General features: G+C 44.8%; 2 protein-coding genes across 12 annotated transcripts in view; one reads left to right on the top strand and one right to left on the bottom strand.

Moving 5' to 3' along the window:
* The window catches only part of PDGFRL (platelet derived growth factor receptor like), a 36,330-nt gene extending 28,852 nt beyond the window's left edge, over positions 1-7,478 (top strand). The window contains exons 4-6 of the mRNA XM_087814127.1: positions 3,228-3,521; positions 4,420-4,559; positions 5,967-7,478. Of these exons, the coding sequence (XP_087670253.1) occupies positions 3,228-3,521; positions 4,420-4,559; positions 5,967-6,155 (623 nt within the window). The 3' untranslated portion in view covers positions 6,156-7,478. The remainder of the gene's footprint in view (positions 1-3,227; positions 3,522-4,419; positions 4,560-5,966) is intronic.
* MTUS1 (microtubule associated scaffold protein 1) overlaps positions 6,710-23,994 on the bottom strand; it is a 118,431-nt gene continuing 101,146 nt past the window's right edge. For all 11 annotated transcript variants that reach the window (XM_087814118.1, XM_087814124.1, XM_016209018.2 and 8 more), the window contains 7 exons: positions 16,100-16,314; positions 15,039-15,144; positions 13,996-14,069; positions 13,748-13,843; positions 12,574-12,690; positions 9,878-9,975; positions 6,710-9,311 (listed from right to left, as the gene is read on the bottom strand). In XM_087814118.1, coding sequence (XP_087670244.1) covers positions 9,098-9,311; positions 9,878-9,975; positions 12,574-12,690; positions 13,748-13,843; positions 13,996-14,069; positions 15,039-15,144; positions 16,100-16,314 — 920 coding nt within the window. In that variant the 3' untranslated portion in view covers positions 6,710-9,097. The remainder of the gene's footprint in view (positions 9,312-9,877; positions 9,976-12,573; positions 12,691-13,747; positions 13,844-13,995; positions 14,070-15,038; positions 15,145-16,099; positions 16,315-23,994) is intronic.

Raw genomic sequence — 23,994 nt, 5'->3', positions numbered from 1 at the left:
GGTCTTCTCCTCCCCTGTGGTGCTAGGAATGTTTCTGCCAGTGGAATTGCCCTTGGAGAAACGGGCATTGCAGAGTAGGTTGCCAGCCTCTTTCCTTTTGCAGGAAGGGGATGGCGTTCTCCAAAGCCCAGAGTCAGGAACAGCTTTCAGGGATCTTACAGATGCCACCCCCTGGTGAAGTCAGAATTCTTTCTTAGTGTCTGGGCAGGCGCTTTCAGATTTGTTTACTTCCCGAATCCACCTGCCTTTCAGACCTTAGTGATTTAGGCCTATGACTCAGATGATCTTCTGCCCTGGCCATTAATAAATGCTTTAACAAAATCTCATGTATAATCCCTTCCCATCCAGAGAGCTCTGCAACCCTGGAGGCCCATGGATCCCATTTCATTCCCACAGTGCCCCCAGGAACTAAGTAGAAACTGCTTTATTATCTCTGCTTTAGAAATAATGATGCTGGTGCTGAGACTCAGAGGGCAAGGTGACCCGTCCAGTGTTTCATGACTTACTGTGGCAGAGTAAAGAGTCAAACCCTGCTTTTCTGAGCCAGGATCCAATGTTCTCACTGCTCCAACCTGTTTCGAAGACCAGGTGATTGATTAATGGGCGGACGGACAGGCACTAGCTAGCTAACTGGTGTTGCCAGAATTGCTAGCAGCTGTTCACAGGCAGTCCCTTCTGACCCTCATCCTGGAACGTGCTCCGCAGAAAGCCCACGTGCCCTTAGTTATACAGCACTGGGGAGCAACAGTGGAAAAGGCAACCAATGAAGACTAACAGGAGCCTGTTAATTTGGATGCAGCTGGAGACCATATTGCAAATTGCAGAATGAAGATTTTTCTGTCACAGCACTATTGTGTCTTCCCCACATTTTTTTGAACTGAGATTTTGAACTGTAGGGCTCCCTGAGCAGAATGTCCTATTAGGATTATGGGCTCTCTTTGAGTTTTACAGGCAGGTCTTCTTCCTCAATTTATGGAAGCCCCTTTGTGAATCAAAGAAATGCCCCCCCCAAATTATTAATTTCAACATTCAAGAAACCTGGGTCAAAAAGGGAGGTGAACCAATGGGTTGTATCATTTTCTTACTCCTTAGCACGAAGTTAAGATTCCAGTTGGATTTTCAGTACAGGGTTTAGCAGTTTGTCTTTTCAGGAGTGGAGGGCTTTGCAGAACCAAGATGGGCTGTTATGAGAGCTGAGCTTTCTGCTGCTGGCCCCGGATCCCTTCAGAACATATGCTTCCCCTCTACCCACACAGAGCAACATCTGGCATTCATCATGTGTGCGTGTTTCCTAGAGTTTGATTGCAAACGCTGTGATGCTTCCTTTTGACTGTTGTTCATTTGTGCAATTTTTGTGTCAATTTGTGCGATTGTCACATATTTAATCCTATCCAGGAGGCACTCAAGTGTGTGGTTTTTCCCCCCCTCTCTAACTTTTTATTGAAGTATAACAAAGAAAAATACAGTAATCTTAACTATACAGCCCAATAAATTATTGTCAAGTCACATGTAACTCCCACCAGATCGAGGAGAGTATTACTGGCAAAGGGCTTGGGATCCAATCTTCATATGTAGTAAAACCACATTAATGAGCACTTTACTGGAGTTGGTTACAATTTGGATTTTAGTTTACAGCCTATTAACTCTAATTTTTTTGGAAATCTAAATTTTCATGTATTTAGTTTTCTTAAAGTAATATTTGTTATCTACTCAAGTAAATACAAACATTTTCAGGGACAAATGCCATCTACCATTTTTTTAATGAATTTTAACGTACTTTTTTGTGTAGATGGAATGTACTGATTATAAACAAATGTGTGTGTTTGTTTTTCTTTGTTAAACCAACTGGTGTGGCCACTTCTTTCAAAGCATGTCCAAGAAGCAAGACCACATTTTTGTGCTCTGAAATGCTGATTGCTATCCTACTGGCTTTGCTCACTGGTTCAGTTTTCTTGACAAAACCTCAAAACAAAAGTTGCTTCTAAACCTTACAATCATGCATTCCTTAAATGTTTTTGCCAAAAAGATATCTTGAATACTATCTACTCTGGGTTCTTCTCTTTACAAATGGGTATGATGCATCCAAGGCCATGCAGACTTACTCTTTGTGAACACAGGACTGTCAGGTACAACGTTGACAAAGGTGTCCCTTGCCTAAGTCTGCAAGTCAGTTTCTCATGAAGTAGCATGAATCACCTGGCCTAATATAAAGCCTAGCAAAAGATAGGGAGTCTCTGAGCCATGACATACTCTTCCTTGACCTCAGTCAGAGCACGAGGAAGGACCTCCATGTCAGTTAACTTGCACCCATTCCCAAAGAACTCTTGGCTCATGAAGACGTTTGATGACATGTCCAGAAATTCTGTCCCTAACCCAAAACATCATATGACTATGGCACAAAGAAGGATTGTGAAGGAGAAAGCCAAGAATAACTGGTTGTTTCAGGAACATTACAGGAAAAACATGGGAAACAATTGAACAAATGTTGGGGTATAATTAAGTTAAAAGATTTCTCTTAATTACTATAATAGTCTCTCAGAGTATAGAAAACAAAAGATTTAATGTGCCATGCCAAAAACAAACCAAAACAACAGCAAAATAACTCCCAACTCAGAGTCCTTTGTACTAAGGAAAGTATGGGTAAACCAGCCCTCATTTCTGTAAGATGAAAATACCGTTTTCTAGAGCTTAAAGAACACACAGAGTGACTTCAGAGGAAACAGGAGTTAGGAACTGGCTGGAGGTCCCCAGCCCAGTGGTAGCCAAGCTGAGTTCAGAACCTGAGATTAGCAGGTTCCTTGTACATCTACGCGATTCCCTTTCCACAGACCATGGCAGAAATGAGGTCCAGTGGCCTGGACCTCTCAGAGGGGCTCTGCTGTGGGGGAACCACCTCCAGAGGCACTTACTGAACATAGGTTCTGGGGCTAATTTCTCTAGAGACACAGTGGATTGTTTCCAGGTTTTAAAACTGCTCTGAACGTAAGGAAACCAGTCTCCTTCCCTCCTTCCTCAGGGGGATAATCCATGGGCCTGATGTGGACCTGAACTAAGACCTATTTTATTTCCTTTAAGGAGCTGGGAAGTAACATCTATTTTCTAAAAAAGGAAAATTATTAAAAAGTAGCCGGTCCCCCCCTATCTTTGCGCCCTGGAGGCACAAATCCATATAGTGCCCTTTACCTTGTTTCTCCAGAACAAACAAGCCCCTGTCTTTTCCTTTGCAGAGAAAGGAGAACTGTTTGTGCCTTCTCCCAGTTACTTTGATGTTGTCTACTTGAACCCGGACAGACAGGCTGTGGTTCCTTGTCGAGTGACTGTCCTGTCCGCCAAAGTCACCCTCCACAGGGAGTTCCCGGCCAAGGAAATCCCGGCCAATGGAACAGACATTGTTTACGACGTGAAGAGAGGCTTTGTGTACCTGCAGCCCCACTCTGACCACCAGGGCGTGGTCTACTGCAAGGCCGAGGCGGGGGGCAAGTCGCAGATCTCCGTCAAGTACCAGCTCCTCTACGCCGAAGGTGAGCGTGCCTCCTGCCGGGCCTGGACTTCAGTGGCTTCCAGCTGGTCGGTGGCAGGTACTGCGGCTTTGCCACTGGGAATCCCGGTTGGACAGTGCCCCGGGTCTCCCTCCAGGCCTGTTAGGCTCACCCTGCAGATTTGAGTCCAAACATTGCTTCCTCAAGGTAGTCCTTCCTGATTCGCAGGCGATTCTGAACTTCTGGAACGCGTTGGGCTTCTCCTTCTAGCTCTTAACACACTCCTTTAAAATTAACCGTACAATTACTTGCTCTGTGTCTGCCGCCTCCTCTGGAATCCAGGCCCCAGGGCTCAGAGAGCACATGTGTCTGGTCCTCTGCTATGGTCCCTGCTCCTAGCTGGGACACTGCTTGGCTCAAGGCTGCCGTCCGATGCAATTGAGTGAACTGACCATAGTGGCGTTTGTTCGAGATGCTGTGACACTGGGGACATAGGTCGCATTTCTGCCCCTCCTGCAGCCTTTCTCTCACTAGATTGAGATGTTCTTCTCTGAGGGTGGACAGCCCCCACCCTCCTGTTCGCCTCCACCCCTGCGGTGGCCCGCTCTACATTCCACTTGCTTGATCCCCAAGCGCCTCCTTTTCTCTGAGCTTTTTAATTTCCGTCAGATGAACCCGGCAGACCTTTGAGCCTCCTTCCCTAATTACAAGGGAAGTGGCTGGGCCTGGGGCGTATGGGTGGTGACCCCATTCAGACCACCAAGGTAGAGAGAGGGGAGGCTTCCAAGAACCCAAAAGTGGTGGGATGGAGGAGGCCTGGTGCTAACGGGGGTGGCAGAAATGTTTCACATCTGTCCAAAGACAAGAATGTGTCTGTAGTTTGTCTTCAGTGTCACACTCATGGATTTCATCTCCCTTTCCGTCTCCTGCTTAATGCCAGTTCCCAGCGGCCCTCCGTCCACAACCATCTTGGCGTCCTCAAACAGAGTAAAAAGCGGGGATGGCATCAGTGTGCTCTGCACTGTCCTAGGGGAGCCCGACGTGGAGGTGGAGTTCAGGTGGATCTACCCCGGGCAGAAGGTAAGCACTTCCAGCTGTTCTAATGCGGTTTGTCTCCCCTGCGCGGCCTGCCACTGGTGAAGACCTTAACTTAGACAGTGCAAGAGATGGGCGGGACTGCGGCGGCACCAGGGCTTGCTTGTTTTCTAAGATGGTTCAGTATGTTTACAAATCGCTTTTTTTTTTAAATAGACAAGAAGAAAGGTGACTGGGTTTGATTAGACAATTCAGTGTACCTTCTTCCTAAGTGATTTCTCTTCATAATCCTTAAAGGAGGAGGAATGGGGGCTTGAAAGGGACAGGAGGGGCCTCCCTCTTCCTCCAACCTCAACCTTCAGTCTTAATTCAAGGTCGATTAGAGGCCCATCTAACCTCCTTCTGGTGTCTGAGTGTCTTGCATACAAGCTGTGCCCCGTGGCGAGCAGCTCTGGGCAGACACCCGCAGGCCCCGTCCAAAAGGTGCTGTGAGGCCAGCGACCGTTTTTAAATAGACTTCCCATTAAAGCAACCACAGCTTATTATTTAGCCTCTGTGCATGCTCTGCTCACTAACATAAATAGCTCTGCTACCAACATGGAACAATCCCTTTGTTGCCAAGAGACTTGGCCTCCCGGGATGTGCTCAGCAGCCAACGCCTTTCTGGCTCACGGGCTGTGATTGGCAGGAAAGAACTCTCCCTGGAGAAGGGTATTTTCCAACCTGCTGGTACCCGGTACTTGTTTTACACAGTTGTCACGATTACAAGACAGTCATGATTTTCAATAGAGATTTTTTTAAATTGCTCATTATTTTAGGAGCAGAATGGGGATTAATTTAGTAGCACTATTATAATTGTTAAGATAATCCACAAAACACTACATTCTTATCATCAAATTTGGATGAAGCCTCTCAAAAGTGACCATCTGACCTTTTAGAAACGGAGTTGTCACTTAGGGCATCACTGGTACAACTTCTCCCCCCCTGAAGCCCTCCGCATGTTCGACTTGTGCTTCTCTCTCTCCCAAATCTGAACAATCGCGAGCTTTATTCACTTGCATAGTGAGCGCTTTGGGCTCTTTTTGACCAGAAATTCTATGACTAAGAACCACTGTGTGAGAGGGTGAAAGTGGGCAATGGAAAGAGAAGGGTGGGAAATTGTATCCACTTTTTAAAACTAATGCCAGGTCTACAGTATCCTTGGAGTTCCAAAAGAATCAATCTTATATTAGGTAGAAACTTTAAAGAAAAAGGGCAGAAAGAGAGTCCAACAGCATAGTGAAGTCCCCGACTCTGCTGTGAAAAACACGCAGCCGAAAATGATTATGGTGCGAGAGCGTCCGTGGGCCACAAACACGAGTCTCTCCTACGCATGGTCCGCGCTGAGTGAAACGGGGGCCGTGCCTGGCAGCGGGTCCTCCTCACTTCAGGCCCTGGCATGTCGTTACACAGGATGAAAGGCCCGTGACCATTCAGGACACTTGGCGGCTGGTGCAGAGAGGGCTGGGGCACACCACGAGGATCTCGCAGAGCGTCCTGACGGTGGGAGACTTTGAGACCGTCGATGCCGGGTATTACATTTGCACGGCCCAGAACCTCCGAGGGCAGACCACAGTAGCTACCACTGTTGAGTTTTCCTGACTTGGAAAGCGAAGTGGGATGAACTGACGGGAGCCCGTTTGTGCCCACAACCGGCGCAGGCGCTTCTGGCCGGTGCCCTGCCAGAGGCCGGGTCGAGCGCCAAACCCCGGCATCCAGACGAACAGGCAGCCACCCGGTCTAGTGATAGAAGTGTTAACCCCCCTGACAGAAAGCATGTCTCTTGATTGCTTACCGACGTATATGCGTTTCTAGTTTTTACACTCAGAAAGCATATATGTAAACAACTTTATATAATCATTATTAAATGAGCAAGTTTTTGTAAAAAAAATTTAAAACTGGGCTAAGTGCTTGTTTTTTTTCGGTTGGCAGAAGGTCTTGTTGGTAGTAATGTTTGGGTGAATACCCAATATTCCATTGATTTAACCATAATACGTGAGCATCAAAAAATGTAGTAATATATAATTCAACTATATGAACTATGATATGAAGGTATCCAAAAATATCATAGAAACTTGCTTTTTATTTTTTTTAAAAAACTGCTGTACTCAGAAGTACTAGTTCTAGATTAGTACATTCAGTAAGATCTATGTATGTGTTTTTAAAAGTTTAATTATCAATATATAATAGGTATACAGATCAAGGAAAATTCCACTTCATTTAGACCTTTTTTAGCATCTTCAAAAATATTTAAAAGACCATAGTTGTTCCAATTTCTTACCTTAAAGAGCAGAAATTGTTAAAAACCAGTCAAACGTTATTTCTCCAAAACACATAGCTTTGAATTTAGAAAAGAAAAGCTTTGTTCTAAGTTTAGCTCTGTGAGCCAAATTTCAGCCCCTGGCCAATTTTGCAGTTTCATTGGAAATTCCTGGGAAATAGCTGAGGAGGAGACAGGTCAGCTCCTGTGCTGGGAGGTGGCTAACACTGGATAACACTTTGGAGACTGAAGTACATCACAGGTTGCACCTCTTATATTAAATATTCCAGCATTATTTATTTAATCAAGGTAAAAATACACTTTGCATCATTACAAACTGAGCACAATTATAGTTTTTACACATCCGTATATTTCATGACGTGCCGACATTTTGCATCCTATGTGAAACATTTGGTTTGAGAAAAATCTTTAAGTTCTCTGTTTTGTTTCCTATCTTCTCTCCAGTTGTCTCCCATTCTCTGAAGACATTTTATACTAACTGTGTAAGATTGATTTCCCCAGACACCTGAATGGTATGGAGGAGAGCAGGTAACAGCACAAGATTTACCATGTGAGGGAACAGATGGCAAATCCAACTTTGGCTAATGACATAGAGAACAACCTGAAAGGATAAGCACAGAGATATTTCAGAAGGTGACAGTGAGCCTAGTTCCCATTTTTCAGAAGCAAACATGGCAGGTAACATACATAATAAACTGCTGAAGTTTAGACTTCAGACACAATCACTAATAATACAAAAAATAAACATGCATCATGAATATTAATTTGCTATGGAGTGTACACGTAAATTATGACTCAAATAGCCACCTCTAGTATCCTGAATCTGCTCTTACTATCGGGGTTATTTGTACAGCCGTCTAACATCAGCATTGCAGGTTAGTAAATACTGACATCACAATGTGGACACATGCAGGGAGAGGGGGGAAAGCCACAGTGCTTCCTTCCACCTCCCCCAAAGTATTAGAATTGGGGGGAAGTAGTAAGTCTGGAAAAGAAACTGAAATGCAACCTTGAGGAGAGGTCTAGAAGCCACATTTCCTACTTGTAAGCTGGCCACTCTACCTTCCCAAAGACAGGAGGGGTCCTCAAAGGGTACATGGAAACTTAGCGTTATCTTCTATTAAATGTTGCATCATTGGTTTAATCAAGGTACTCCTATTCACGGATAAGCACTGACTCTACCTTTCTTAGTTCTGCTAGCCAATGACTCTCTCATCCTTTATTCCCTCTAGGGTTTCCCAGAACTTGTCCTCTCAGATCCAGGCTGTGGTTTACTTGGAGAGTGGTCTCAGCACCTTGAGGATGAGCTGGCTCTGGAAGAGCATATTCCATTACCCTTGTCCCAGAGAACAATAGGAAGGAGGTAGAAGGTTTGCTTTTGTGGCTCTGGCTGGGGGAGGAAGGAAAGGGGGGAAGCAAGGATAATGGGAGGAGACGAATAGTTGACATCAATGAGGACAGCTTAGGTCAAGGGAAACATAAGGCAGAAGCGATGCACGGCTGCTGCCCCTTTTCTTTATACAGAGTTTTAGAAACATTAGGGTTTTGCATCTGCTCATAGCCTGAGAAAATGGATCGTGGTAGTAAAATGTTAGGTTCACATGGGAAAGTTAAAAATCTACAGAAAAAACATCTAGTTAGTTTTAATTGACATGGCTGAACACTAAAAGAATGCCAAGAAGCTTCGAAAGGATGGAGACTGCACAGAGCTCCCCCTCCCGTGGGGCGGGGCGGAGCAGGTGGCAGAGTCCTCATCCAAGCAACCGCTGCTCGCTCTTCTATGGCTTTTTGCAGAAACTCATACACTGACCTAGCTGATTAGTACATATCCAGAAATATAGCATCAGACACAGGACACTCGCTACATCATTTTATTCACACATCCCCCAGATAGAAATCACAAGAAGGTGCCTGTGGTGAAGAACATTATAAAGGTTATAAATCTTTATCTGAAGAGGCCCCTGAGAGTTTTTCCCCCTTACGCTTCCGTGGAAAAGGCAATGTTCTTTAAGTGCTTTGTGCAAATGTCTGTGCAGATCGATTCCGAAATCATCTGGGGAGGAGTCTCTTGGCCAGAGAGCCACGCGCTCCTCCGGGGCTCCCGCCTCACGAGGAGCCGATGCGGGGGGGTCGGGACTTTGCAGTTCTAGCGCGGCGACACCGCGTCAGCTCGCGGGGCGCTCCGCCCCACGCCCTCGCTTGGGGTCAGTCCTGCGGCCCGGCCCGTGACAGTGCTCCCAGACAGTCTCCGCGTCCAGAGGCGTCATCTGGGCGAAACGCTGGGGCTGGGGAAGGAGCCAGAATTCCGCGGCGACTGGAAGGGGATGGCGGAGGACGTGGGGGACCTGTCGGAGCTGCACAGGTCCCCGTTGTGCAGCTTCCACAGCAGCTCTTCGTTCTCCATGGAGAGTCGCTTGTTGACTTTCGACTCCTTCTCCAGCCACTCCTGCAGGGCGGCCTGCTCCGTGGTAAGTTGCCTTAAAGACAAGAGAGAGCCAGGAACCGCGGGGATCTGAGTTTCTAAAGAAATGTACTTGAGAACAGTTGTTCTTACTGTTTTAAATTTGAGTGCAGAAAAACCACCCCTTTGGAATAAGGAAAGGAAAGTCCTGCATGGAGCTACTGGGCATGGGCATTTGAATGGCTAAGAGGCCCAGGGACTGGGGACTGGAGCCCAAGAGAAAGCTGTACTTGGGGCCAATTTCACAGGAGGCTCAGCGACGCTCCCCCAGGCAACCAGCATGTCTCAGGACTGTCCTACGTTCGGGGCTCTTCCCTACTGGGCCCTGGGCGGCTCCTTCTCTGAAGGTACTCTCAGCGTCAGTGAGCCAGAGCCCGGGGGGAAGGCTGGCCTGCCCAGGTCTCAGTGTTCAGTCCAGGCCCCTGCGGTAAAAGCAGGAGGTGCTACCCTCCCATTTTCCTGATGGAAAACGGCACCTTCTCCAAACACACTTCCAGGGGGCACCTGGGTGGAGCGTGGTAAAGGAACGCTCAACGTAAGAGGAAGGGAGGAGATCGGAAAACAGGACCGTTCTCTTTTTACCTTGAAATTGCAATGTGCTTGTCTATCCGAGCCTTTAATTCCTCGTTCTCCTGCTGACATCGCTCCAGTTTGTCAACCAGCGCCGTGTTGTTGTCCACCTGGGCGTCAACAAGAACGCCGGTAAGTAGACATTAAGATCGGGTAAATAAAGCCCGTCATTTCCTAAGGCAAACTCCTAACACAAGTACACTTTGGAGAGATCTGACTGAAGATTTAAATTGTACACTGAAATATCTATACATGGACGCACTGCAAAATAGAACCTGAAGCAGCAAAACAGAGCATCTGCTTTTTTAAAAAATGTGTGTCAGTTTTCAAGAGCCACCTGAAAACTGAACACAGCTGGGTAACTGAGTTGGTCCAGGTCGCACGGTTTTAGAAGTTGCCCCGAGAGCTGGTGTCCTGACCCACCTGTGCCTCTGAGGTTCAAGGTGGTAAAACAAAAGCAGCAGCCAGACATGATCCTGTGTTTATCAAGGGCACCAGATAACCCTGTTAATAATTTGTTGCCCCATATGTCTTTCGTGCATCAAAATTTTTCAGAATATCATAGACTGTCTTGCAAAAAAAATTAAAATAAAAAATTCCCACGTCTGATGAAAACTCGTAAGGCCAACAGGTCACAGTTCTGCGCTGTTTAACATGGCCTTAAATGTGTTTTCCTAGTTCCTCTTTAGCATTTATTTACCTCTCAGTGGCTACACAAAGCAGCAATTTACAAAGCTCTGTAGAGCATCCAACGAGAGAAACGAAAGTACAGAAAGCCTCCCTCCTCGGGTCTGCCCAGCTATGCTTTCAAGGAAACCAAATTGATCGGTTGAGAGATGAGAGGAAAAAATCCCAGAAGACACTGAACATGAAGAGCTGATTACATCCCAGCTCCCTTCCTAAAGGTAAGATTTTATTACTTGCTTGGGAGGCGACGTCACAGCTCTGTCACAATCAATTCTAAGTCCCTGTCATGGTACCATGTGACTACTCTACTCTGATTATGGCTCTGAGTCTGGGATCCTATTGTTCTCAATATATCTTGTTATCCAGAAAGTGCTCAGGACAAGTCAAGCAGGAGAAATAATTTTCTAAAAGATGAGACTAGAATGTAAGAAAAAGGAGGCCTTGGAATTTCCAGGAATTAGAAAGGAATTCAAGATAAAACATGGGTGGGAAATCTGCACTTCGAGACTGGGCAGTGACTGGCCTTAGAACAGTGAACGGCCAAGTCCTCACTGTAGAGAAGAGGAGACTAGCCCTGGTGACGTCCCAGAGCTACCTGGTGGCAGAGTTTGTTTCATACTGAGAAAGCCGCCTTGCTTTCCAGCTGTCCTATTGTTCACAAAGACCTGGATCTTACAAAGGAACAGGAGATGGTGGGCTTACCTGTCATCGTTCCAACCCATTCTTCCACATCCACAGAGTACAGTGCTGAGTAATATCATGATAGCTCTTGGGCACGGCAAGAGACAAATATTTATGGACCAACGAAAATGAAAATGTGTTGGTTTTACAGCAGAGTCTGTTCGTACAGCCCATGATACTCTGAAAAACTCTGACGCATGAAAGACAGAAGGGGCAGCACATTGCTCACAGGGCGATCTGAGTCACCACGGGCTGCCGGAGAAGTAGTTACCAGGCTTCTCAGAGCAGTATGACCCTTGGTGGGAACTGGTATATGTACTAGGTGGGGCCTATGAACAAACCAGGAGTTCCTTTCTTTCCTTTCAAAAAAAATCAAAATTTCCTGGTAATTCCAAGTGCCCATGTATTCACATGGCGGCTTAGCCCTTACCTCCCTCAACTGAGATGTAGGCGTCTCCAGAAGATAAGCCACCCAAACACCGAAACCCAAACAAACAAGCAAAGAGTGAATTCATGCTCCCTATTGTCCAGGGCAGGTCTGCGTTCGAATGAGGCACTAACTCAGCAGTCACTCAGAATTGGGGGACGGGACAAGCAGTGCAAGGCAGTGGGCAGGGTCAGCAGAGGCTGGGATCACTTAGGTGGCCTTGCCAAACGCTTGCTCACTCGATGGGACTCCTGGCTAGAGCACGGGTGCTCCAGGGCTGGGCCTAGGCTCACAGGGAACACTAGGCACAACACTCAAACATGTACTTCTGGACAGATGTGTCACAGGCCAACATCAGTTCTCTGTCCTAGAGCTACAAACTAAATTTCATCCACAGTTTTTATAACGCTTGCTATTTATCCAGCTGGATTAATTTTACTAAAGTCCAGTTCTTTTATCCCAATCTCACTCATAGGCAGCAAGCTGAAGAACTCAGACAGCAATGTTAAATTGCTCCAATGTGATTACTTCCCATACCTAACTGTTTGGGGCATATGACAACTGCCCAGAATTGGTGATACACTGAAGTACTGATGCTACATTATTTAAAAATTCTCCTTATGCAGGTGAAGATTCACAGACCACTAAAATGGGAGCCTGATTAGTTTGTGTGGGTTTTCCAAAGACCCAATGTTGCTTTACATGTTACTTGAAAAAAAAAAATAATGTTGAAGGCATCAATGACCAAGCCTTGAGCAAACACAGAAAAGAAAATGAAATCTCTTTTGCCTTTTGTATACTTTCAAATAGCTTCAGGAGCAGTTAAAACAACTCCACGGTTCTAGTTCACAGCCCAGTTCCTACTTCTCAGGCTCCGCGCTCTCTGGTGAGGCCCCGAAAGGCACGTACGTACCAGTTTCTCCATTTTCATCAGCTTCACGTCCTGCTGGTGCAGCTTTTCGTTCTTGATCTCCAGCACGGCTTTCAGGCTCTCCAGCTCTTGCTCCAGGTACATGATCTGAGGGTTTTTCTGGGAAAGACATGGCAGAATGTAGCTCTGGCTGATCGTTAAAATACGATCGCACAGTTCAAATTCTTAAACATATTGGCAGCACCAAATATTTGATTGGGAGTAGGGGAGAACTGTTGCTTAACGACACAGCACAGAGCTCTGACTAGAAATTGGGCAAGTCCAGGACCACTGCCGGTGTCTAGGGGGAGAAAAGGTAACAACAGTTCTCTCACCAAAGTCAGTAACTGGCCAGGAATGAAAAGGCGGTGCATATACAGGGCTCCTTGGAAAACACCAGAAATGACAATAAGGTCCTGCGTCTCCTGGGTTTTCATTATGATGGGACCGTGTTGGCCTGGCGATCCTTCCAGGACAGCCGTAACGCCCCATCATTTTATTTTGTGACACCCCAACACCTGCATGGCATACAGCGCACACACTAACTAGAAGTCTATTGAAAATAAACACTACGTAAGGGGAGAGACCTTCTTAGAGCACAACTCCAGGGTGGATTCCCCGACTCCTTGCTTTACTTAGGGAAATTCAAGTGACCCGCCCAAAATGTATGACACAAATGGGCGGCACGAACTATTGATCAGATGTTTAATGAGGGGATTTCTTAGACAAGAATCACTGGTGAAGGAGGGGGTGAGTGCTAATAAGTACAAGGTTCTTTTGAGGTGATAAAAATGTTCTGGAACTAGATACTGGTGACCAACGCACAACTTTGTGAATATACTAAAAAAACATTGAACTCTACATTTCAAAAGGCAAAATATAAAATAAAAATGAAGACTTCAAATAAAATCCTGATCCTAATGGGAAGCTCCTTGTCTTCTTGTAGGTATCAGCTTAGACCACCTGCAATATATATTGGGCTTCACCTGCACGTCGGTTTTTAGGACTTACAAAGACACCACAAACATAGAAGCCGTTCGACAGAGTTTAAAGAGTGCACTGCAAAGTATGAAAAGGACTCCAAACCCCTGCCCTTTCTCTAGCTGCTGGACACAAATCGACTTTCAAAGGTGACTAAGATAAACTCGGTAGTGATGGACGATCGCGCACAACTTACTAAATTCGCCTTCTCTCTTGAGAGTCTTTTTTGTTCTTCTGATTTCAGCTTTTCGTTTAAAGCCTCATTTTCACTCTTCAGATCATTGATTTGTTTCTAAAACACAAATAATGAAAAGTGGGACATAAGTCAACATGCAGACGCCAGAAACGTGGCAAAATGTGCACAGCAGCTTACCCGAACCGCACAAACCTCAACCCTCAAGAACGATGATTTGTTTTTGTTTTTTGGTATTGAGATTTACCCACCTCTAGGGATTCCTGCTTCTCGGAAAGCAAATCCTCAAGTGATTTCTTTTCTAATTCATGGCTTTGCTTGATTTCTGCAAAGAAGTGATATTTTAACATCCTGTGAGATCACTGAATTCTGTACTTGTTCAAGTACACAGATATAAGAGTTGATGATGAAGCAGTATGACTGTTACACTGAGGCCCACCGAGGCCAGGAGCACACAGGGAACACAGAGCCGGCTTCTCAGGGGAGGCCTCGAACCCTGGTCCGCAGCTCCTGTGTTCTCCACTTACATTTTGTGAACAAAACAGAAATCTAAACTTACACCCATTTCTGGCAGAAAGGAAGAAAAACAACATTTACTGAACGTCTACCCAGGGCGAGTCACTTTTACATGTTACCGTCTTGGACTTCACACAACGGCTCTGCTTTCTGACGAGAGGGGCTTTGCCAAAGGTCGCACAGCCCGTTCCTACCACCCGTCTACACTCTGGTCTGTGGGATACAATGAATTCAGTGTGACGGTTTCAGCTGCATGGCCAACCATGCCCTCTGAAAGAAACAGCTTCTTCTTTTCCTTTGACTTCAACCCCTCCAACCGTGATGACATAGTAAAAACGATCCTTTCTTTATTCAACAAGCGCCGTCTTGCCTCTCACAGCAGCGCTGGTGTGTCGGTGTGTCGGTGAGCTGGAGTGCTTGGCACGGACCCCGGACCGCGGCCAGGGTGCAGACTAACACCTCCACGGCCCAGCACCCAAGGTGCTCAGCTACAGCTTTCCTAAAAGGCCTTTAAGCTCTTTAAAAGTCCGCCTACTTCCTAAAATGCTGTCGTTTATAACAAACTGTTATTTGCGCCCTTAAGGGAAAGGGCATCTGCTAACACTGAGCAAGGCGGAAAGAAACCAAAACACCCAAACGGGATGCCACCAAAACACCCCAAACGGGATGCCACAGGGCATGCTCTGGAGGAGCAAGTTACGAGTCATTTCCGCTTGGAAACATACTCACGCTGCTCCGTTAGATCTAATCCTACTTAAACCAAAAAAAGCCTTCTTGCCTGAAAGGGAGGTTTCATAGGCCTTCTTCAGTAATTCTACCTCGTCTGAGTGGCTGGCTTCAATTTCCAACTTCGAGGTTTCATGGGCAGCATTTAAGTTGTCAAACTGTAAGAAAAACACAACAAAACAGTTGACCAGTAAAATCAAAAGTCCCAAGCTGAACAGCAAGCAGCAACTTTAGGGAAGCTGACAAATAAGCTTGCACTCGCGTCGTAAGGCTACGTAACACACGTCAAGACCAACCCCACTTGAATCGCCACTCCGGGGCTTCCCCTCCACCCCCGCTCAGGACCGAGCGCACAGCTCTCCAGGGCTCACTGAAGGACACGGCGAGTCCATCACAAGGAATGGGGATGCTGTGAGCCGGCGACAGGACCACGGCGGCTCCCCCCGTCACGCTGGCCTCTCTGTCCTCAGTCCCTAGCCTGTGGCATATAGTGGGCGCTCTAGATATTTGCTAAATGGAAAACTGGTTTTAAAGGGTACAAGGAAATGAAAGCACAGCTATACTATTAAGTGAAAAACAGGGTTCTTAAACAAGTGCCATTTAAAAAAAAAGAAGAAGAAATTTGCCACGGCCAGTGTGGCTCCTTGGTTGAGAACCATCCCACACGCCAGAAGGCCGCTGGTTCAATTCCTGGTCAGGGCACATGCCTGGGTTGTGGGGAGGCTGCCAATCAATGTTTCATTTTCATGTCAGTGTTTCTCTCTCCCTTTCTCTCTCCTTCTCCCTTCCTCTCTGTCTAGAAATCAATTTTTAAAATCTTTAAACAGAAATTCAAACCAAAGGGTTAGCAGCACATCAGAATGCTCACAAAGGGATTATTCCTAGGAAATTAATTGCTGTTTTTAATTTGATCATTTCCTTCCCTTTCACTCAACACATGTACATTGTTTTAATCCTAAGGAGAAAAAAAATTAAGAAACCCTTTTCACTTTTAAAAAAATGTTCTTCAAGGGATGTTCAACAAAAAGAAGTTCATGAAAGGAAGTGGATCCCCCAACAACAATTAATACATTTAAATAACCAAGAACATGCTCAGGTCCCAAAAGCACAGACCTGCTCTTGCAGCTGAGTTTTATACTTTTCTGCTTCTTCGATATAAATGTTCTGAAGCTTTTCACACTCCTCCGTGTAGAACTCCTTCAGCCGGTTCTCCAGCTCCGTTAGGTCAGTCTGGTGCTGCTGGTTCAGCTTCTGGACAAATCCTTCGTAAGCCACTTGCAACTCATTCCTGGCTTTTTCTAATTTCTCGCAGGTGGTGGAAGCAGTGACTGAAGAGAGATGAAGAAAAAAAAAAAAGACATTTGACTCGTTCAATGTCCTAAATTCAGAACATTCGCACACAGCTGTGATGTCTCAGTTCTCTGGTGACCAGAGTTTCAAGCCTAATAGTACAGAATTGAACGGTGAAAAAGAGCAGGAAGAAGTGGGCCTCTGGCAGCAAAACAAACAAAAAACACACAACCAACCAACTGCCTATCTCGCAAGCAGGAAGAGAAGCTCTTGAGAAGAGCGGGGCTCCCAGTGAAGACGCCCTCTCATGTGGCGACCGAGCAGTGTCAGTCGTGAGGACAGGAGGCTCTGCTTGGCGAGTGTCTCCAAGGCCGGCCAGCCAGCTGGCGGGGAGAGGCTAAGACACAGACGGAGCAGGGTTTCGCTTGTACTTAATTTGAGCTTCATTTCAACTTGTTTAAAAAATACAGCAATAAAAAAATATATATATTGAAAAATCACCAGAGTATAAAAGCTAGGAAAAACACATTATAAAAGCTACACAACATAATATGACATAATAAAATATTGAAAGGTTAACATTTTTAAAAGGCAAAGTAATTTGATAAACATAATTTAAAATCAGAGCATCCTACTTGCCACTACCAAAACCAGAATTACCAACAGTGCACTGCAGAGCTCACACACACTCTAACAGGCCCTGGAAGACCTCTGTCATTTCTCAGGAAGTTTGACTTTGGACTTTTCCCACTTCCTTTCACTGATGTTAAACACAGGTAAGCAGTGTAATATAAAATGAGAACTGGTGAGTCTGGTAAATAAAGCCTTACCTCTCTTCACGTAAGGAATATCTGATCTAGGAGTTATAGAAGGAAAAAGATGTTTTTAGGGTAGAGGAAAGGATAGTTTAGATCAATGACTCTTCTGCCTAAGTAATGTGGAGTTGGCTGGTTCCTGGGATGAATTTCTGGCAATGATGTAGATTGTTTTCTTGGGTAGATGCCACGTGGCAGTAGAAAGACCAGTCACTTGTCCTATTTCAGCATTGTTTCAGAGGTAAAATGGGCCATATTGAAATAATGACAAGAATAGTGTCTGCTAAAGAGAACCCTTAGAATTCAAACAAAGCCACAAATATTGATTGAAGGGGTAAGGGACTAACATTAAAAACAAAAAACCACTACTGCCTCATGACTGGCACAGAACGGGGCTCCCTACACGTCATCTCGTCTAGCCCTCGCGGAAGTGCAGTGAGAACCTTGTTTCTGAATATAAATGTACATAAGGAAACCAACTGAGGGATAAATAATTTGCTCATGGGCACGTAGCCAGTGTGTGGCTGAAGACTGGACACAGTATGAAGTTTGGATCCTGACTGTGTCTGTGCCCCTCCCACCCCATCCAGCTGCCTCCTGCGCCAGGAGGCTCCTTGTCTGAGAAGACGACATTGACGACATTCACGACATTCACGTGTGAGAAGCAACAATTCAGGGCAGCACCTAAGGGCCCGGGGAATGGCACTCAAGCTAGTTTGCATCCAGCTGGGGTGGTCTGGAAGGTTTCGGTCAGCAGTTTTTTGAAAAATATACATAAAATTTAGTATTTTGATCGTTTTTAAGTGTACAGTTCTGTGACATTAGTACATTCACAGTGCTGTGCGACCATCGCCGCCATCCACCTACAGAACTTCCCCCAAACTGACACTCCCCACCAATTAAACGATAACTCCCCGTTGCCCCTTCTCAGCTGACAGCCACCAGCCTACGTCTCTATGACTATGACGACTCCAGGTACATCATATACGAGGAGCAATATAATATCTGTCCTTTTGTGACTGGCTTATTTCACTTACCAGAATGTCTTCAACGTCCCTCTATGTCCTCGCATGTGTCTGAACTTCCTGCCCTCTTTAAGCTGGATGGAATTCTATTGTAGGGATATCTGCTTATCCAGCCATCCCTCAGTGGCCACGGGGCTGCTTCCACCTTCTGGCTTTTGTGAGTAATGCTGCTCTGAGTACGGGGAAGCTTATAGCTGGAGGCCAGATTATTACACAAAATATCCCTGACAGCCCAGTCCTTAGGGAAGAAATTTTGCAAGTTATTTTTTTTCTTTAAAACAATTTCGTAAAAGATACTGGCTACGTCAATTACTACAGGATATCTCCACATTCACTTGTCCCTTTATTTATCGAAGGAGAGAAAAATGATCTAAGAAGGCCCGTGTTAGTCAAATGAGTAAACACAACCTTAACTTCCACTAACTTTACGAAGTGCACAAGTAGAAGGGTGGGGCCACAATAAAGGTATCAAATAGCTTTCTGTGGTTCACACAGCCTTTTCCCTTAATTCCCTTGGAATTCCGGATTGGGGGGGGGGGAGGAATAGCATGATCCTAGCCCATCCAAATGCTCATATCAGAACTGGAAAACAAGAGCCACTGCGAGGGGGTGAAGGCAGGACAGACAGGCAGACGGAAGGGGAGAGGAGGGGAGAGGCTGGGCCACATGGGGAGCGGGAACGGCACCGCTCTGGGTACACAGTCCATCCCAGTCCACCGCGCAGGCCCGGCCCCAGACGGTGACATCAGCCCGCAGCTGTGCGCGGACCTTTGCCCCGTGTGCTGCGTGGGGAACAGCTGGGCTGGACGGTCACTCACACAAAGGGCTTCACTTCCAATTAACTGGCCTGGGCCCCTGAGGAAACATTTATTTGGTATAAAGACTCATGAAATACTTTTGTAGAGGACACATGCACATAAAGATTTATCAAGGGTCCTAGGAGTGTCCCTGCCGCCCCAGGTTTTAGTTATGGGCTTTTCTGTGCACTTACTATGGGTAAGGAGAGATTTCTCATGTCATCTCCACTTGCTGACGCCCATTCGCAGGCTTGTCTCTTCCTGGCTGACTCTCCAGAGTCCCACTCTCTTTCAGTCGATTAATCAGACACCCAACAAAGCCAAAATCAAACACAAAATCTTTCAGAATCTAGACTAATAAGCAAGGAGTCTTCCCACACTGTTAGGTGATACTTATCCAGAAGTTATTGGATAATTACAAATCCACACAGTACAAAGTAGTCCTTTGTTCTCGTTTTTAAAAATCATTCCATTAGGCAATTTTTAAAAGTATGTCCGATTAAGGGCATCCAAAGACCACTGCCTGTAGAATTGATAGATTATAACCTTTGTACACAGATTGGAAAAGCCATCTCTAGCAATCTGCCTTAAAATGAGAAATACAGTTTTCAGTAAGAAAGAAAGACACCCACTCATTTACAAGATTATCCCCAGACCATAAGGCCACATTACAGATTAGAAGTCAGCGTTTCACTCTGGGGTACACCAGGCCTGAGAATCCTAGGCCAACGACAAAAACAGGAAAAACCTAGGGACACTCCCTGACAGTTTAAAACATCGATAACTGAGCAAGGAACAGATATTTCCGAAGAAGTGGTGAAATGCTGGATATTTTCCTTCTCAAATAACTGGATGACATCTAGAAAGGGCCCAATGTCAGAGTCAAATATAACCTCTGAAAAATAGAATTGGATTTATCCCAGGTCCTTAGGCAGTTATCCCCAAGAAGAGGAAATGGAGCCCTTACGTAATGAGTCCTGGCAGCTTTCCTAAGAGGGGGAGGTCAGATTTCTATTATTTCCCTCACATAGAGACTTAATTTCCCTTTGGTGACTGACAAATGTCCTGTTTGCAGAGAAAACCATTAGCCAACCATGGTCCTAAATTGTCAGTATTCTTTTGAAATGATACAGAAATTTCTTAATTTTTTACGTCTGAGACGCATGCTTCATCATGAGACAACCACAAATATATTTTAATTCTCAAGGACATAAATACATGTCTTAATAGAAAAGAGCTAGAATTCTTAGGTTCAAATCTCAGCCACACCATTTACCTGCTATGTGATCTGAGCAAATTACTTAAGCTTTCTAAGCCTGCATTTCCTCATTTTTTAAATGGACATAATATTTTATAGTGCCTTCCCTGCAGGATTAGATAAAACAATTCATGTGATGCACCCGGCCCAGTGCCCACTGTTACTGTTACTATTACTAGCCTTGCAAAAGCCCACCGATTCAGATGTGTCTCAAGAGCCCTGAAAGACATGCTTGGGGATCCATGACAGGTGACAGTTCAAAAGCAGCAATACTTGTCTAGTACTCAAAGAAAACACCCCCCCCACACACACACCCCAAATCTTCCCTGTCTACTACTATTGTTCTTGACATTCTGTGCAATAGAATTTTCCCAACCTTCAGGCGATTTCATCTAAGTTGGACATAAAATATAAAAAAGAAAATAAAAATTAAACAGAGAGTCACATGGAAGGTCACATGGAAGAGCCTGCAAATGTCTGTGATGCCATGTAAGAGACTGTGAAAGAAAGAAAAGACAAAGAGGAAAATGAGATGACTCGTTCCCCATCTGTACACACACTTTCTCTAGATGCTTCCAGCAGGGCTGCTGTGGGTGCCAACCCTTCCTTGAGCAGAGAGACCACCTGGGGAGTCAGATACCTGCTTTTAGTCTGGGCACCTTTGCTACTTTCTTTAATGGTATACACTTCTTAGGATAAACATAGCTGGTTTATTTTTTTAAACTTTTAATTGTGGAATAATTTTAGATTTATAGAAAAAGGTACAGAGAGAGTAGAGAGTTCCTGTATACTCTACATCCAGCTCCCCCAAGTATTAACAGCTTACATAACATTTATCTTACTTTCCTGTACCCCTGTCCTAGAATTATGAATGAGGACTCCACCTACTAGCACAGGAGTGTGACTAACTCATAATATTATTCTATGAAGGGGAATCCGGTCACGACACACTTCTAGGGCAAGTGACTACGTTGCTTGCTCTCTTAAATGGAACTTTAGTCTGTTTAAAATTGGAGATAATAATAATATAACTCAACCAAGTTAGCAAGGAGCCATGTTTAAAAAGTAAACTGCTACTTTGTGGAGAAGCAGGAGCCCACAGAACAGCAACAAAAGTGTAGGGACCTGGACTATCCGACGACAGTCATTCCCAACTTGCTGCATGTCGGTTTCCTGCATATTTAGTCCAGGGCAGGAATAACGCCGCTGCTCTGCGCAGCTCGCCTTACATGGTGAGGATGACATGAAATCGACAGGATTGTATTTTGTGGAGTGAGTCTTCACAGACTGTCTCTGGAATGAACGTCTACTCATAAGGGCCCCAGGTTCGCTTCCCAAAAGGTACTACTTATTCACGTGACCAAGACATTCGCAGACCTGTGGCAGAGAAAGGTCTTTTACTAAATTTCAAAATCGGTTACAAATGGCTTTCTGGTTGCCCTTGGGAATCATACGAATTGACATGAAGTGATTTCAAAGCCTTCCACTAATCATAACTTGTCAGAAATTTACTTATACAAAGTGCCTGCACTATCAAATCAATTCTCCCATAAATAATGCCGCCTAACCTTTAATCTTTAAACTTAAACTCGGTCCATACTTTACAAAGTGCTCTCACATTTATTATGACAAGTAATAGAATAACTGACATAGCTAAGAGGAAAAATAAACTGTAATAGGATAATAGCTGGGGGCTTCAGTACCCCACTCTCAACAATGGCTAGGCCATCCAGACAGAGAATCAATGAGCAAGCAGCAGACCGAACAGCACTACAGACCAAATGGACCTAACAGACAAAGACAGAACACTCTATCCAACAACAGCAGAATACACATTCTTGAGTGCACACGGGACTTTTTCTAGGCTGGATCATATGTTAGGGGAAAAAACTATTCACAGAAAATTCAAGAAGATTGAAATCATACCAAGTATCTTCTCTGACCACAATGGCATGAAGCCAGACATTAATAACAAAAGGAAAACTGGAAAACTCACAAACACATGGAAATTAACACTCTCCTGTACAACCACTGGATCAAAAGAGAAATTAAAGGAGAAATAAGAAACTTTCTTGAGACAAAGGAAAATGAAAATACAACAGACCAGAATGCATGGAATGCAGCAAAAGCATTTCTGAAAGGGAAGTTCATAGCAATAAAAACCCCAAATTAAAACCCTAATTCTATCCCTTAAGGAACTAGAAAAAGAACTGAGCCCAAAGTTAGCAGAAGCAAGGATCTATGTTGATTAATAAAATGGGTATTATATAAAACCTTATTTCACTAGAGAGGCAACTGGGGTGAGCTCAATTAGCTCAGCCCTTCTCAGTGCAGGTTCTGTACCACAGATTGTGGAACCTCATCTGAGCAGCTCTTTTCTCAATGTAAGATAAAAGTGAATTCCTCCATACAATGGGTGCCTCAGGATATTAGGGCCTAATTCTCTCATGACAGCTAGATAAGGCAGGTAAAAGTGATCTTTTCTTCCCCCGCACTGATTAGTCCTGGCAAGTTCTTCCTCCAGCATGAGATGATGATCTGGCTCCGTCAGCCCATCTGAGAACACAGGTGCTGGCTGGGCATCCGCCGAGCCTCGGCTTCTCTTCCAATAAACAGCTCTGCTGTTTTGCAGCTTACTCACCAGCCAAAAACATGCTGCAGAACAGATGCTCTCATAACCACAGCAGCAAACATTCTGTGGACTAATGAAAACCTTTAGGATGAAAGTGTACTGGGGACAAAAGCCTGGCTCAATAACTGACATAATGTCCAAGGTTCAGACCTGAGAAAAATGAGCCAAGACTTCAAGGAAGTCGCCTTTCAATCAAAAGAATAAATTTAATGTTAATAAAAAGGTGATTCCGAGCCAAGTACTGTTCTGCCTCTCTTCCCCCATGATCCAATTTTAGGGTGCAAGGTTCCAAAGGGCAGGTAAACGTTGATGACATGCATAACATTTGAAAGCCTGTGCACAAGAATGGACTCAGTTTAGCTCAGCTATTTGGTAATATTTACGCTCTTACTGTGCTCACTTGACTCTTACATACTTTTTAACATTAAAGAAACGACATTCTGGACAGCTGGCGTGGTGTCAAGTGTAGCCCAGGGAGCACCTGCATCAGGATCACCTGCATGATCGCTAAAAGCAGATTCCTGGACTCCATTCCCAGCGGCCTGAGTCAGAACTAGGAATCTGCACTTTAACCAGGTCTTTATTACACAGTGAAGTTTGAGAACCACTGTTCTGGATAGACGACATGAAATTAGGAAAAAAACAAACATGTCAAAACTGGACAAAGACAAGATAGGACAAAGAAAAAAGATTCAATGGACTTTCAAAACAGACACCCTTGGTAATATTATGCATCTGTACAGGTGAAAGAATGTGGCCTTTTACTTACAAATACAGCCAGCCCACATCTACATTTAAGACAGACATAGAAAGAATGAGTTAAGTTTGAGTGGCAACAGCTCCATCTTCAATCATCTCAGGGAGAAAAAGAATTTTTTTTTTTTCATATATAGTTGGTTTTCATTATATTGATAGATATTTCATTAAAGCCCACTTCAAAAATCACCTCTGGAGTTCTACGACTCAAAGTACTTAACTACAAAGAGTTTTAAAACTACTTTAAGGACACTGCCTGTTAAACCACAACTGAACAGTGAAAGACCGAGCACATTCCCGGAGGTGTGAGAGAGCCTCACGTTTGCAGATACCCGCTAAGTGTCGATTAGACAATATGTACAATGCTTTTGGCAAAGCCAAGTTACTTTTCCCTGGTAGGTAATAACAAGGCATATTTTAATCTAACAAGACTTC

The sequence above is a fragment of the Miniopterus natalensis genome, chromosome 2 (assembly GCF_054644295.1).
Source record: "Miniopterus natalensis isolate mMinNat1 chromosome 2, mMinNat1.hap1, whole genome shotgun sequence".
NCBI lineage: Eukaryota > Metazoa > Chordata > Mammalia > Chiroptera > Miniopteridae > Miniopterus > Miniopterus natalensis.
This window is presented reverse-complemented; position numbering and strand designations above follow the sequence as displayed.